This window comes from Phaseolus vulgaris, chromosome 11 (assembly GCF_000499845.2).
Source record: "Phaseolus vulgaris cultivar G19833 chromosome 11, P. vulgaris v2.0, whole genome shotgun sequence".
NCBI lineage: Eukaryota > Viridiplantae > Streptophyta > Magnoliopsida > Fabales > Fabaceae > Phaseolus > Phaseolus vulgaris.
In genome coordinates, this window is record NC_023749.2 from 14,203,558 (window position 1) to 14,220,879 (window position 17,322).

Genomic DNA, 17,322 nt, shown 5'->3' on the forward strand with positions numbered 1-17,322 from the left:
ATAGATAAATAGCCCTAAAACAAATCCTCTCTATATGGGTTAAACACTTACACCCAAGAACAAAAATAGAGAGTATATGAAAAGAGAGAGGAAGCAAGTGTGTGTTGCTTGTTTGTAGTGTGTTACATTGCTGGAAGGAAGCCACTATATATAGTGGTTCTAGGAGACAACAATAATAAATACAATTAATGGTAATTAACCTCCCATTGATGACAATTGATTGTGGCAATTAATCTCCCATTGATTGCAATTGATTGCGGCAATTAATCTCCCATTGATTGCAATTGATTGCGACAATTAACCTCCCAATTATGACAAGAAAACGGAAAGGTGAGTCATAAACCCACAATTTGTAATATGCATCCTCACGAATAAATAAATTTTGTAGTGGTTAAATATTCATTCACCTTTATCCAGTATATAAAACAAATAAACGAATATGTGCATATGTGAACATATATGTGTACATCATTATAATTTAATATAACACTTTCTTTTCTATTTTTAATTTTTATGTATTTTGGTTCTATTTAATTATCATATTTCCAATTTTAAAATAACAAAAAAATCTTTTATAATTAGACAAATAATTTTATTTATTTTTAATTAGTTAACACTTGTACATTTATTATGAAGTAGAAATAAAAAAAGTGGTATACTTTTTAAAAGACTGGGTTTACATTATAACAATACCATTATACACATTTAATATAACAGTATTAATCATAGCATTATATTAAAAAAGTAAAATTGATTTTTATTCATATTATACTACTAATTATACTAATGTTTCAGCAATAAAGATATTGAACTATTTTAGTAAAATGACATCCAATTATTGATCGATGAATGATAACAAATACATCGAATTACAAAACATCTTTTGATGGCATAAACCACAATTCTAATAAAAATCAGTTTGTACATGGTCAAATCCAACAACTTACATAGTATCAAATTGTGGAACATATCCATGTTGTCATTTTGTATTATAAATTGAATGTCCCAATATGATTTAACTTCAAACTATAATTCAAGGTGTAACATATAATTGGGTTGATTTCAAATATTGTCAAAAACTTCAGTATAAACAACATTTTTTTTTGTCTTGTTTGTTACATTCCCATATTTATCGAGAATAAGAATTTTCAACTCTTTCTTCGTTCTGACTCTAGAGATAGCTACATACAACTGTCCATATGTGAAAACTGGACGTGGAAGATATATACCAACTTTTGTCAATGATTGACCTTGGCTCTTATTAATTGTCATTGCAAAACATAAAGTTACTAGAAATTGTCTTCTTTGGAATTTAAAGGGCATATCTGCATCTGAAGAGATTAAATTCATTCTTGAAATCAATATTTTCTCACCAATATTTGTTCCTGTTAGAACTGTTGCACGAATTACATTTTTACTCAAAGTAATAACTTGCAACCTTGTTCCATTACAAAGACCATTGACTTGATCAATATTTCTCAAAAGCATAACAGGCACACCAATTTTCAACTTAAGGCGATGATTTGGAATCCCTGGACATTTTATCTCATTTAAGAATTCAGACGTGAACCATTCCCCTTGAATCTCCTGGTCTTCATCTGATTGGCAAGGAGTATCCGAGCTAAGATAAGTATTTCTTGAACACTTAATAGAGATAAAATAAAATCATTCACTTGCTCTACTAATTCAGTTGTGGGACAAAGTATTGCCGCATCCTCAAAGTACCCAGGAGACATCATGTTAGTAAAAAAATTAGGATAAACAAAATTAACCAATGACAACAAAGGGGTTTCAGTGGCCTCAATCAATAGATCATGTGGGATTGCCACTAACACTTACTATTTTCATTCAAACCAATTTTACCATCTCCAATTTTTAGGATCCAATCAGCAAATTCTTTGATATTCTCTACACTTTCATTAGATTTTGCATGGTTTAATTTCATGTTCTGAGAAAGTTTTAAGACTTGACAACTTAGCCAAAGATGAGAAGAGTTGATTGTTGACTTCACAACATCATATCTTGATGCTTTTTTTACAACTGACAATATTTGCGTGAAATCACCTCCCAAGACCACAACCTTCCCACCAAATGGTTTCTTACTATTTTCTTCATGCACGTTCTCATAAGATCTCTCAAAGTTTTGTCAAAGGCTTCAAAGCACATTCGATTCATCATTGGTGCTTGATCCATATAATCAATTTTGTTTCAATTAAAAACCTGACCCTATGACTTCCTTGAGCTATGTTGCAAGTCGAGTCTTCATTTATTAAAATAGGAATACATAATCTAGAATGTGATATCTTCCCTACAGGAAGCAATAAAGAAGCAATTTCGCTCGATGCTACATTCAACAAAATCTTTCCTACAGATCTAATTGCAGCAGATAATGTTTTCCAAATGAAATTTTTTCCTGTTCCACCATAACCATATAGAAAGAAGAAACCACCCATTTTAGAGACAACTAATGAAATGATGTTTTCATAAACATTTAGTTGCTTAGCAGTGACACATTTCAACAATGATGTATGCTCTTTTACCATTTCATCTTTGTTGTAGTTAAGTTCATTCATAATAAAGCTATTTTGAAAGAAAGATGAATGAGAAGGATCAAGTTGTGGCAAACAAACAAACTCTTGTAATGAACTGTCATTTGCCATTAATAACTCTTGTATTTCTAATAGGAAAAGATCATGTGCGAAGACCTAACATTTTTCAAATATACGAAACACGTTCATAATTTATAGTTGAAACTATGTAATTAAAATTTGCATTTTAAAAAATCAATACCTGGCAACTATAACTCCTTTCATTTTGTGGTATAAAATTCCGTCTGACAGTAATTTCCAAGAAGCATTCCAAACCACATCCGGTTTGGAGATTGTATTCATAAACAATAATGAAACAAATAGACGCCTGAGTTCATGACCAAAAACTAATTCACTTGCTTCTTTTATTGCATCAATGAATTCTTTGTCATCTCTCAATAGCCCTAGTGCATAGCAAGCTTCTTCATATGTATTGAATATTTGTCTGTTTATTGTCCTGATGTTAGCATAGTCAACACAACCTTTTTGAATAGTTAACAATATCCTCATGTAATAAAATTCTCCAGATCCAGGTGGTACATAGGTGAGTCTACCAATGTTCTAACCTTACTTCTTGGGTTTCTATTGTCTCTGTGTAGCAATCCAGACAAACTTGGTTAGAAATTCAACACATGTCAAATTCCTTCCATCAACATATTTGTTATTAGCATCAAGCCAATCGAGACACATTGTCTTCATAAATTCATTATTTTGAAATACCTAATCAAAATTATCATTATCTTTAAACAAAATTTATTGTTGCTTCGGTAAATGAAATGAAAACTTCTGTACAACTGGCCATCTATGATGTATGTCAAAGCCAAAAGTTCTCCAAACAGCTTCACACAGAGATAAATATCTACAATCATAATAATTCTTGATTTCATCAACATCTTCTGTACTATCATTGATAATTTTCATTGTAGCCCTGTCGGGCCCTTTGTTGACATATTTGAAAAGATATTTGATAGAATTTGACTTGTTGCAATATTTTGTATTCACATGTGCTTGATACCTCATAAGAAGATGGTGACTATATGGAACAACATTGCTACTATCCATTTGGATACCATTTTTTTCCACAAAAATTCCATTATTCCGACGTTTATAGATTGGATATCCGTCTTCATAAATAGTAGTTACACATGTAAACTTTTTGGGAATTGTTTTTGAACATTTACCTTGTTTCATGCACGGTGAATTTAATTTAGCCACTCCACATGGTCCATGTATCATGTAGCTTTTAACAACTTTGAACAATTTCGGGTACAAATTTGGGTGAGGTAATTCAGCATATATGACTTTATCAATGTTATTGCATTTTGCAGCTTGTTTGATCCATCTAACCATAATAGTATATGAGCATGTGATAAACCTCTTTTTTTGAATTTCAATGGTGTACATTCCTGAAACAAAAGAAAAGTATATGTAGAATTAATTATGGGAATATGCAAAAAACATTCTAATGTAAATAATTAATATAATAACCTGCACTTGTTTGACCAAAAAAGTTATTCTTTTTTAAATCTATTATCATTTGATCAAGTTTGATTTTGAAGACTCTACAAACAATATCAGGTTTATCTGACGGACTTAATCCTTTTGGCTCAAGAGCATCACGAATTTCTGGCCAATTGACATTGCATGTTATTGTTATAAACAAATCAGGATAACTAAATCTTTTACAAATGGCCATAACATCTTGACAATTGTTGAACATGTAACGCATACCACCAGTAAAAGATGAAGGTAAAACCACACGTCTACCAATGCAGGAAGGATCAGTTCCTCCTTTGTTAATTGCTTCTTATAAGCCATTCAAAATTTCAGACCGAATTAATTTTTCATTTGCCCTAATGAAAGACAAAAGTTGTGCTTAAATCAAAGTATAACAATTGATGTGAGTTGATTAAGAGATGAAGCATTAATAGACACTTTCAAGAATTGGATCAAAATTCTACAAGCAATTTAAGAACACAAATGAAGAAACCATTAGATAGATATAGATTCAATTTACAAGTCTTTTCAAGTGTTGCTTGCAGCTAGAAGCTCTAGAAGGTTCTTAAATAATTTTTCAAAAACTTCAAATTTGTTATTTAGGGTCAATAAATAGCTTTTGAAGTTGAAAGTGTCATAACATCTTTTAATATGTTATAAAGCCTTTTGTGTCGTGGTTCTCTAGTGTGTAGTATTGTCTGTGCCTTTCCCTTCTGAGTTGGATTAGTTAATGAACAAGTTACCCAATCTACTAAATATCTCTATTATATTAAAAGTTTATTTTTAATAAAAGTTTAGCATTAGAACATAAAAAATAAAAAAAATTAATAGTAGAATATTTTATTCAATTTAATTAATTTTATTGATTGTGTTTTAAATTCGGTTTTTCGAAGTTAATGAAATAAAGAAAATAAAGGTAATGGTGACTTTCTTTGAATAAAACTATCTAACAGAATTGTTTTGTGATTTGTGATTTTGTTATGTCTGAGGCATCACCGATAATATTTAAATATTAATTAAATTAATATATATTTTAATTTCTAAAACCAGATTAGAGTAGGCCAATAATCTGATGTTACTTCTATTTTTCTTGTTCTTTCTGTTTCCTTACTAAATTGAAATATGGTGTCCTTGAGGCTACTAGTAGAAACAAGGTAAAAGAACAAAAAGTAACATAAAAGGACAAAACAAAGGAATACACCTCCAACAGTGAGCCACGCCTGTGCATGTGGAGCTACCCTACACAGGCAAGGTAGATATTTGTTCCTCTATAAATAATAGAAAAATGTACAAAATAAGAAATATTTTATATAACATATTTAAAATAAATTATATAAGTATAATATCATGTTAACCAAAACAAAGTATATATATCTACACCAGAGAAAAAAAAGAGAAGGATAGAGACACTTTATATATTCTAATTAAAATGGCGATTCCATATATATATATAACATTAGAAGATTTGTTTAGTTTCTTTCTCTAAGAAAAAAAAATACAAAATTTGGAGTTAATTAAATTTTAAAATATTAATTTTTTATCATTTTTTAATTGTTTCAGCATTTATGTGTATTAAACAAATCATTAAAAAAACACAACTCATTTAGAAAAACACAAAAAATAATACGCCTGGAAGTATGGGGTTTAGAAACTCGCGGAAGTAACGTGATTTTGAAAAATCCCTGCAGTAACGGAACTTTCATAATTGCCAAAAAAAATTAATTGATTTTCTAATCGTTTCTCAAAACCGTCGATAATGCGGTAAGAACAATGTATCTTTCAGGAAAAAAATAAATCGTGAATAACACATTATTTAGTGGAAAACACTAAATATAATTCCTCTTAAAAATATTTTCTATTAATAATTAATATTATAATTAGTTAAACTGACTAAAATTCATTATTTTTTACACAAATTAAAATACCAATAAATATCAATTATTAAAATAATTTTTCTCTCTCAAGAAATATAATGCTTATAATACTACATTTATTTGAAACTTCTTTCGTCCTAAATATAAAAATTATGGATAATTAATTAATATCTATTTAAAAAGTAATTAATTTAGTTGTTAATATCAAAATAATCAATAATTATAATATTTTTTTCAAGATTATCCTTAATATAATTGGGACTAACTATATCTTTTTTCTCCATTTAATTACTTTCCATCTAAATAATCAATATTGTGAGAGAAAATTTGCAAATTGTTAATTTTTAAAATTATAAACTCTTAAATTCTCCACTCCACACATATATAATAGAAAATAGAAACAATTCATACACAATTTTTTACTTATGGATTAAAATAATTTAAAAATATTTTGGTGAAAATGTTCAATACCACACAGATAAAGATAACTTTATAAAAGAGAAAAACTGAGAAAAGTCTTATACTTAAATTCAAAGGAAGTTTAACTTTATCTGAAAAAAGATAAGAGAGTGTTGAGTTATTCATAGAATCAGATACACTATTCAACAGAAGTTGAAACTCACAAAACTCCAACAATCTCCTCAAAAATCAAAATTTGACGTATGAATACAAACTGAGGAACATCCAATTGTATCAACAACAAAATTGAACAGCAAAATACTAGAATTTATATACATGCAACAATGCATCCAAAAGGGGCAACACAAGCCACGCCTTCAGATACTTCTAATAGATTAACACTTCAATAATTAGTCTGTGGGACATTACAAAAAATATCAGCAATGTCCAAGCCCTCTGGAATTTCGAATTCGAACAAGTCACTGCAAAAGCTATTCTTCTCTTCCTCATTGCCACTTCTCAAAGAGTTGGATGATGCATTCAACTGGTTTGGACTTGACTCAGGCGTAGGAATAACCAAGTCATACCCCTTGTTCTGGTATGCATTTTTCAGGGAATGCACCAAAACATGGTGACCTAACAAATCAACTTGGTTTGGTTGCAAAACAAGGTTCTCATCAGCAGCAGAAGAAGAATTTGAGCAGCTAAAGTTTTCCATGGTGCCAGAGAATCCTTCCACACTGGTTGTATTCGTATGAGTAGGCATTTGAAGCTGAGTTATGTCTAGTGGTTGAGCAACTTGGTTTACATAATTGTTTGAAGCCAAATTTTGATTTTCTAGAAGAGAGGCTGTAGCAGCAAGGTTTAACAACCCTTGGTTCATCAAAACTTGGGCTCCTCCTAAGAAGCCTTGCATGTTAAGGGAGGGGTTCAACACTGACCTTAAAATAGATGACATATCAAGAAGGTCAAGGCGTGGGGCGTGTGTAACCGGATCAATTCCCATACGAAGAAGCCTCTTCCTAATGTGAGTGTTCCAATAGTTCTTTATTTCATTGTCAGTTCTTCCTGGCAACCTAGCTGCTATAGATGACCATCTAAATAAACCACAATTAACCATATTATTGATTAGAAACTAGAACCATATATTAGATAGATCATGATAAATATGAAGGAAAATGGTCATAGAGTTCTTACTTGTTTCCCAAGATACTGTGCAACTGAATAATCGTATCTTCTTCTTCTAAGGAGAATCTTCCTCTCTTAATATCGGGTCTAAGGTAATTTGTCCATCGAAGGCGGCAACTCTTGCCACACCTTTGTAGACCTGTAATTAGATAACATGGTCAAATATATATGTTAGTAAAGTAATGTTTTGTTAGGACAATTTGGTATATATATATATATATATATATATATATATATATATATATATATATATATATATATATATCAACATTAACATCTTTTTGAAACAAAAATGATTTCTTCTTCATGACCTCAAAACTTTCCTATAACAAAGCAATGTCTTATTAGTAAAATGAAAGGGAGGGAGAAGGAAATAACAAACCAGCACTTTTAGGTAGGGATCTCCAATTGCCTGGTCCATGAGTCTGAATGTAGTTGATGAGTTTAAGGTCTTCTTCTGGTGTCCATGGACCCTTCTTGAGTCCATCCTTATCACAGCAAGGAGCTCTTCCCATTTTCAAAGTATATAGATGAAAAGTGGAGTACGATATGCAGGAAGGTTCCAAAAATCCAAAAGGGTACGAAACTTAATATTTCTTATCACAAAAGACACAAAAGTGAAGTTCTGTTGCTTGTGTTGATGGCTGAGACGACCAGTGTTTTTATAGCAGAGGAAAGCAGTGTTAGATGATCAAAGTCAAAAGGATTGGCGCCGACCATGTGACACATGTCTCTCTCAGGCTCAGCGAAGATACTCATCAATGGATCATGTATGTGTAATGATATACGTTTATAATACATACAGTAAAAATTGCATACACGATTTACTGATATATACATAATGTGTTTGATATCTTAACAAAGAGACTATAATGAAATGAAATACGAGTAATATTATAAAATTGACATATTATTCACATTTTTTAAAACCAAAATTTATGTTTTTCCATGATAATAAGCTTAAAGAATGGCGAAAGACATATTTTTAATATTTATAGTATATTTTTAAGTTGGTTTTCTCAAAAATTAAAGAATGAATACTTTTTTAGCAGTAGAGATGTTGGTCTCAGTATATATAATTAAAAGTGTCATACATGTGTTGGAAAGTATAAGAGAGTATCAGATATCAGAAACATCTAATTCTAATAATGGTGCTCAGAGAAGTAGAATGTATAGTATTCTGTATAGATTTTGTTTCGCAATGAATACATACGTAGAGTACTTGCATCCATGTACACAGTGAATCATGGCACGTGACTTTAGGAGAGAACAGGGTTAACGAAATTGAAAATTGATAAGGATATGCTAGGGAGCTGACTTTTCCCATTGTAAAAAGCAGTGAAGAGATGCAGGTTGAAAACGATTTTTGAACCTTTTAGGTTGACCTTAGTTTTTATGTATTGTAAGGAATCATGGACGGTACGGTTGTTAACTCTTCTTAACAACATTTGCAGAAAATATGCTCCACTGTTTCTCTTTCACTCCACTGCTTCCTTGTGGGGTTTCGTTTGACTAACGTTGTTTATGCATCAAACTTCTACAGGGGGTGTCAAGGGGGAAAATGGTTTCGAAAGGGATATTTTTATAAAAATAGTGTAATCTTTTTCAGCAAATTACGATTTTGGGTAAATTTTGTTTTCGAAGATGGATGAGTCATATATCATCAAGATGATTATTAAAGTGAAAATGTACTTCATGAATACGATTTTAGGATTTTAGGTAATTCCACCGAGAGTAGTACTTCATTAGTACAATTTTGTCAATTTCATTAAACATGTACAACTTTTTTTTATAGTTAATTTCGTTTTATTTAAAATTAATTTAGATTTAATTAAATTTATCAATATAACTTTTGTTTATAAAAAGTGACAAAGTCATACCCATGAGGTATTACTTTCATGTGAAGTCTTTTTTTATCTAAAATTATATTTACGAGATACAACTTTCACTAATGTCCTACTTAATCAACTTTGTACAAATATTTCTTTTACCTAAAATCACAATTTGAAAAAAAAAAAAACATTACACTACTTTTGCTTAAAAAGTGACTAATATAAACTATATCACGTTTTCTCCTAATGGGCATGGTTGTGTTATCTTTAACTTAGTAACATTTTTAAAAGTTAGAGGATTGTATTTCTGAATTTTACTCCGATGATCACATTCAACTAAGAAGAATATTTTTTTATCACTTTACTGAATATCCCTAAAATATCTTATTTAATTTATTTTTTCTTGATTGATAACGCGTTTTACTATCTCTTGAACCGCAAGCTTTAGGCTTGAGGAATAAGAACAAAAGGAAATTAAAAGAAAAATAAATATGCTGTGAAAAGTACTGTTTGGTTAACATTACTTTTTCACTTTTCCTTCTTTTGGTTCTGATGTATGCGTGACGTTAGTTGTTTTGGATCAGAAAAATGGTGTTCTTTGGTCACAAATAAAATGGTGTATCAGTGAATAAAATTAAATCCGTAACTGAATTATTAATATTTACCAATATAAAATGGATCTAAAATTATAATTTTAAAAAGTACTTTCATTTTTTAAATATTATTTGTAATATAGATTTGAAATGTGTTCATAAAAAAGTTATTAAATGAATTGAATTAGAATTTTATAAGATCGAATTCAATCAAAATTTGGATTAAATTTTTAATAAGTCAAAACTAATTAAATTTGTACTTTTGTGAATTCTCAAAACTTTAGAGTTTTGTGGTGTTAATGAAATGGGTTATGATGTGTCTTTGGATGAGTAGCCAATTTTCCATGGTAGGGGGACCTTAAAAGGAGTAAAATAAGATGAATTACAGGTGTCATCACCTTGTCCATGAAATGAAGTCAGCCATGTCTGAATTTATTTTGTTCTTCCCAGCAAGTAAGGTGTAGGTTGCTTAATGCTGTCAAACATATCCCTGGCTTATTATGCATTTGAAAAATCTGGTGCAAAATTTCATCAACCCTCTATCTAACACTGTACAATGTAAGTCAAACGTTATTTGGTTCATTGTTTTTCTCCTTTTTTGTCTTCTTTTAATATTATCGTATGCTCGTTGACATCACATACAAACTGCTCCATATTTTCTTGGGGGTTGCTTATAGAATGAGTTGGATAAATTTATTTTTAACTTTTATTCTACTTAAGGTTTTATGTTTAGTTAAATTTGAACCTGATTACAAAGTCAATTTAATAGTAAAATATCAATCTAAGTGCTATATAGTTAAAATTATAAAATTAGCATATATTTTACAAAGGATGTTTAAGCAGGTCAGTACTGATATATTATTATACCATGTAGAATATTATCTCTATAATAAAGCAACTTATTGTATTAGATATGTAAGTCATATTCTTTTATATAATTTTAAAGAAAATAGTTTAAATTAAATAAAGAATAAAAATATTTTAAAAAATATAAATAAGAAGTAAAATATTTCATTTTTTCACTAACATAGTTTCTTTATAATCATATCAATATTCTCTTCAAAATAATGAAACTAGTATACTACAAGAAAATCATTAAATAGTAACCAAATTTAAAATAAAATAAAATTAGTCACTATATATGAACTAAATTAGATACCAATTTGAGACTAAAAAATTATTGATATCTAATGTGGTTTCTATTATTAATTATTGATATATTAACATTTTCTTTTACAATTTAAACTTTTTTTTATTCTTTTTTACTTGTATTTTCACAATTCACATTTTCCAGATAGAAAACTTAAACTAACATAACATTATAAGAAAATTATTAAATAAAAATCAATTCTAAAGATAAAAAATAATTCATTACTATATTAATTATATTAAATATTATTTTAGAGATTAAAAACATTATTTGCATCTAAATTAATTTATACTATTGATAAATAGTTTCTAAATAGATATATAATTAGCTACACAAATTTTCGTTTTTAGAATCTAAATAATTGGTAGCTAAAACCTTAGTAGTTAATTAACTATCAATTTAGAAACTATTTATCAATAATAGAAACTAATTTAGATACCAATATTTTATATAGTCTTTAAAATAATATCTAATTTAGTCAATATAGAAATTAATTTTTTGTCTCTAAATTTAGTTTCTATTTAATGATTTGTTCCGGTTGCAAGAATAGAGACAAATTGACTTTTTTTTGTCTCTTGTTGCACAACTTGAGTGGCCAATCTATCAAATGGATGTAAAATTCACATTTTTAAATGGAGTCCTTGAAGAAGACGTCTATGTAGAACTACCGTCTGGGTACATGAAATTAAAAAAAGGAGAGCAAAGTGTTGAAGTTGAAGAAAACACTCTATGGGTTAAAACAAGGTGTTCCATGCCTGGAACACCCAAATTGATACCTATTTCAAAAGGAATCAATTTTTACAATGTCCTTATGACCATGCACTGTACGTAAAGAATGAAGAAGGTAATTTACCTTCATGTTGATGATCTTATTTTCATGGGGACTAATGAAAAGATGATTGAAGATTTTATAAAAGTTATAAAGCAAGAGTTTGAAATGACAGACTTAGAATTGGTGAAGTATTTTCTTGGCCTTGAGATTAGACAAGTAGATTTTGGATATTTTGTGTCACAAGAAGCATATGTGAAGGATATTTTGAAGAAAAATAAGATGGAAGATTGTAATTCAGTAACAATGCCAATGGAGCTCGGTATGAAACTCTATAAATTTGAGGGAGGAGTCCAAGTGAATACGGTAGTTTAGTAGGGAGTCTACGGTATCTAACATGTACAAGGCCAGACATTGCGTATAAGGTTGGTATTATAAGTTGATTCATGGAGGATCTAAGATGCTTGCACCTAAAAGTTATTAAAAGAATTATTCGATACATCCGAGGAACATAATCACTTGGGCTACTCTATTCAAAGACAAATGAATTTAATTTGGTTGGATACTCTGATAGTGATTGGTGTGGAGATGTAGATGATCGGAAAAGTACAACAGGATACATGTTTTACACGAGGAATACAACATTCACATGGCTCTTAAAGAAGCAACCAATCATAACTTTGTCAACATGTGAGGCGGAATATGTTGCAAGATCTTTGTGTGTGTGTGTGTGGTCACACGATTTGATAAATAAATTTATTATGTGAGTTAAATTTCCTACAATTTGAGGCAATCGAAATACGAGTTGACAAAAAATCGGCTATTGAATTGGTAAAGAATCCGATTTATCATGAGAGGAGTGAACATGCCAACCACTCTGTTTGAAAAATTGAAGATGATTGGAATGAATAAGTTTGAGTTTAAGGGAGGATTTTTTTTAAGCATTAAACTAAAAAACGCCATCAATTTTGTTTGGAAATTTGAATGACCAATAATTATTACCTTTAATTTTGGTTTTGAATGTCATTTATAATATGATTTTAAATGTAACTTATAGTATAACTAAGATAAGGTAAGATGTGAATTTGAGAAGTCTATTATGAGACTATTTAGACAGATTGTATTTTCCATTTGAAATGCTCAATAATATAAATAAAAATATATTTTTTGTTTACATTTCTATCATAGCCTTTGGTTAATGCTTCTTTTCATAGTCTCACCTATCTTATCCTTGATCAAGAGTATTGACCAAACTACGCTAGAATTTTGGGTAATGTATGTTGATGCTTCTGCTTTGTTATTTTCGTGCCATAAATCTAGTTACTAAAAATTGGTTCCATGTGAATCAGGAAGGAGAAACTATGTGAAAGATGTTTTGTCAAAAGATGGTGTCATGATCTTCTAGGTTATTTTATATTCTTGGGTTAATATTTTTTTTGTCTGTTTGGGCCTTGGGCCTCCTTTACTCTTTGCCACCAAGAATTTTAGGCCCAATTTATTTTTACAATAAAACTTTTGTAATTCATTAATCACAATCAATTCCAGAAGATATTTTTTACGTTATTTCTTTGGTTTCATTCTTTCAATGCTTTTGAGGTTTTTCTTGCATTCCTCTCTTCATCTTTCTCAGCACAGGCCTCTATTCACTACACACGGTGTTCTTCCGCTCAATTAACACAAAGGATTTTTCCTAGTATGGTATCAGAGCTCTTCTTTAAAGAGCTATGTTGTGCACTCTGAATTTTATCTTCTTTTATGATTTTCGTTCTTATCGGTTTCTTGTTCTAAATCTTGAATCTTTATTTTTTTCTTTTAGATATGGCCGAAATCAGTGGAACCAAAGAACCCACAACGTAATCGTCTCAGTCAAACCCAACACATCAATCGGTGGAACAGTCAAACCAAATGAGCAATTATCTCCATGCAGTGAGAACCCTGTTGCCCTTTTAGTCTCGTCGGTGTTGGACTCCACAAATTATCACTCTTGGAGTAGGTCACTGATAACGACATTGAGTGCGAAAAATAAAGTGGAGTTTGTTCTTGCCATGTGCCCATGTCCGCCCAAGAACCATCCCACTTACTCAACTTGGTAAGATGTAACAATATGTTTGTTTCTTGGTTACTCCATTTTGTCTCTATTCGCATTAGACAAAGCATCATATGGATGGATATAGTTTTAGATATACCGAATGATTTGAAGAATAAATACTCTTAGGGAGATTTATCTAGAATTTTCAATTTGCAACTAGAAGTTGCTTCTTTAAATCAAGGTGAATTGTTTGTTACAGAGTATTTCACTAAGCTGGGAATAATTTCGGATGAATTAGAAAATTTTAGACCTAATCCTATATGCATATGTCAGACAAAATGTTCTTGTTTTGTTGCTTTTGCTTCTATTATAAGCCAAAGTAAATGTGAGGATCGGGCCATGCAATTTCTAAGGGGGTTTAAATGATCAATATCTCTAAGGGGGTTTAAATGATCAATATCACAACATAAAATCTCATGTGCTCCTTATGGAACCTATACCGGCTATAACGAAAAAAAATTATCTCGTGTTGCAACAAGAACATCAATTGGCTAGTGACTTTTCTTTCTCAAATATTAATAGTGTTAATTCTAATCACATCTTTACTTTTGTGGAAAAAAATGGCCATACAAAGAATGTTTTCTTCAGAAGGTTGGCTTTCCTAATAAAAAAATTAACTTTTTCAAAACTAATGGCAATAAGAAATTATGTATCCATTGTGGAAGAAATGGTCACACCATAGAAACTTGTTACAAGAAACATGGGTATCCTCCAGGATACAAGTTTATGGTGGTAAAACCAATCATGTTAATAATGTTGTTATATCTAACGATGTGTTTTATGAGTCTTGCCAAAAAGGACAGGAAAATGGAGAATATCATCTCACAGCACAACAATATCAAGTATTGTCAGATTTGTTTAGACAAAGCACTAGCAATAATACTGCAAACAATGCTCAAGTGAAGCAGGTGGGCTCGCTCACTGCAGACAATCATAAAATCATAGAGAGGTCTCCAACTGGTAATATTCTTACCTTAAATAGTTCACAACATGGTAAAAATTATTGGATTCTAGACTCAGGAGCAATTGATCAAGTGTGTTCTTCTTTATCTGAATTTACTTCATACAAAAACATTAAACCTATTCCTATTAGTCTACATAATGGTCATGTTTGCAAAATATTATGGAAATGTGATTTTTAATCACAAATTTTACTTCATTGATGTTTTATATGTTCCTCAGTTTACTTTTAATTTTGTCTCTACTTCCAAACTTTCTTTAAATCTCAACTTCAATTTAATTTTCTCCTCCAATAATTGTGTGTATAAAACAATTAAACCAAAGAGAATATTGATATAGTTAGTGCAAAAGTTGGCTTGTATATTTTTTAATCTTCTTTTTTCGTAATAATGCTATATACACTATTGCTCCTTCTTTCAATTGTACTGTTAAAGACATTAATCTGTGACACTGTAGAATGGGGACATCTTTCAGATGAAAGATTAAATGTTTTACCTGGGTTATTTCTTTAGATACAAAATCTAAAGTTAGAAATCATATAGTTAATTTCATTGCTTACATTTGAAATTAGTTTAAAACTACTCTTAAAACCATTCGCACTGACAATGGTGCTGAATTTGCCATGAAAAATTTTCTCTCTTCTAAAGGCATTGTTCATCAAACCACATGTGTAGAAACACCTAAACAAAATGGGATTGTTGAAAGAAAACATCAACACATTTTAAATGTTACTTGTGCCTTGCTTTTTCAAGCAAATTTGCCTCCTTTAATTTAAAATTTTGTTGTTCAACATGTTGTTTTCTTAATCAATTGTATTCCATCTCCTTTGTTGAACAACACTGCACCATATGAAAAATTGAATGGTAAACCATGTGATCTTTCTTCTTTACAAGTTATATGTTTATGTTCAATAATTTAAATATTATGTTTCCAAACCTATGGAAGCAGCCTTTTGAAGAAGGAATTTCATGTTTTCTTAACAAGACATGGATTGGGTACGATGAGATATGGATATAAGGATAGGGGAAATTATTAAAATTCAAGATACAATATAGTTTGGATATTTATTAACATGATTTAATAAAAAATAGCAATCTTAGGTGAACCACCTCATTATGTCATCATACTATCATTTGTGGCTATTAGATTGATTTGTATTGTAAAGAGACACATTCAGTGAGTGAGGCAATTATACTTATGGAACTTTACATATATATATTTTGAACTTTTGTATATGAAATTGTATTTTATAAAAAAATTTATTTGTTATGAAGTGGGTCTAGTGCATTTGCAAGACAGTGATTCATTATAGAGTCTCTGTATTAGTACAATGTAGGTTCTATACCCTCAGTGGTTTGGAAATAGCTGATATGTTGTTATATCCTAAAGTTTTGGGATTTGATTAATATTACTGTTGGGTTGTTAAGATTTAATTAGTAGATATTGGGATTTAATTAGTTAGGATTTAATTAGTTGGGATTTAATTAGTAGTTTCTATCATTTATCATTTATCTTTAGTTGAGATTTAATTAACATAACTTATCTCTATCATTTGTAATCTTTAGTACTCTATAAATAGAGTATTGAACTATTATTTGAGATATGAATAATATATGCACTTTGTTTCCTTTTCTCAATTCTCTATCATTGTTCTTATTCTTGGTATAATTGGAAGCCACCTAAAGGTTCCCTTTGTCCAAAGCCTAATCGTTCTTTGAAATCTCTTACGAGAGGACCTAGACGCTTCTACACACGATCATTCATATCAATTGGTATCAGCTAGGACCTTCCAGTACTTTCAATGGTAGATTCCACACGCTCTGCTCAAGCTGCTAAAGAGATGCAAGATCGAATCTCTCAAAGGATGGATAATAGGTTTCTGGAACTCGCGAATACGTTGAAGGAAACCTTGACTCTTTCTATGAAAGACACCATGCAGGAATTACTTACTCAATCTCGAGGAGAATGGCCCCATGGCCTCTCCAATGGCAACATGGGGTTTGGTGCAATTGACGATGATCCCATGGTTGAGTTGTTGCGTCTACGACAAAAGACTTCAGTTGATGCCTATCATGAAGAGTTCCCAATCATTACAAGATTGAAGTTATCTGATGATCATATTCTAAGGTGCTTCCTTGGTGGATTAAAGAAAGAAATCCAGATGATGGTAAGAATGTTCCGACCTAAGTCTCTACAACATGCGTTTACCTTGGCCAGGACGTATGAATGAGCTAATTCAAGCAATTCGATGACCTAATTCCACAGAGGAGTCTTGGGTCCTGTACCAGTGCCTATATCGTCGTCTGTTTCAATCAATGCGGCCCCTGAACCCAAACCAACACACCACTTACCACCAGAGTTCATAACAGAACGTAGAGCCAAA

The 17,322-nt window shown here is 30.4% G+C and overlaps 2 protein-coding genes across 2 annotated transcripts; both read right to left on the bottom strand.

Moving 5' to 3' along the window:
• Positions 1 to 1,062: 1,062 nt before the first annotated feature.
• Positions 1,063 to 2,660, bottom strand: LOC137834961 (uncharacterized). The gene is made up of 2 exons (XM_068643234.1): positions 2,221 to 2,660; positions 1,063 to 1,621 (listed from the first exon to the last, which is right to left on the bottom strand). The coding sequence occupies exons 1-2, from the start codon at positions 2,658 to 2,660 to the stop codon at positions 1,063 to 1,065; spliced, it is 999 nt and encodes a 332-aa protein (XP_068499335.1).
• Positions 2,661 to 6,664: 4,004 nt separating this feature from the next.
• Positions 6,665 to 8,182, bottom strand: LOC137821853 (transcription factor MYB41-like). The gene is made up of 3 exons (XM_068626634.1): positions 7,929 to 8,182; positions 7,556 to 7,685; positions 6,665 to 7,455 (listed from the first exon to the last, which is right to left on the bottom strand). Exons 1-3 carry the CDS (start codon positions 8,059 to 8,061, stop codon positions 6,762 to 6,764), a joined length of 957 nt encoding a protein of 318 aa, XP_068482735.1. The 5' UTR covers positions 8,062 to 8,182; the 3' UTR covers positions 6,665 to 6,761.
• Positions 8,183 to 17,322: the final 9,140 nt, after the last annotated feature.

Coding starts and splice junctions, on each gene's coding strand:
- LOC137834961 (XM_068643234.1), bottom strand. CDS start 2,660: ATGGCAAATGACAGTTCATTACAAGAGTTTGTTTGTTTGCCACAACTT. Junction 1,622..2,220: donor CAAGGAAGTCATAGGGTCAG/GTTTTTAATTGA, acceptor TACTTATCTTAG/CTCGGATACTCCTTGCCAAT.
- LOC137821853 (XM_068626634.1), bottom strand. CDS start 8,061: ATGGGAAGAGCTCCTTGCTGTGATAAGGATGGACTCAAGAAGGGTCCA. Junction 7,686..7,928: donor ATCCCTACCTAAAAGTGCTG/GTTTGTTATTTC, acceptor ATCTAATTACAG/GTCTACAAAGGTGTGGCAAG. Junction 7,456..7,555: donor CACAGTATCTTGGGAAACAA/GTAAGAACTCTA, acceptor TGGTTTATTTAG/ATGGTCATCTATAGCAGCTA.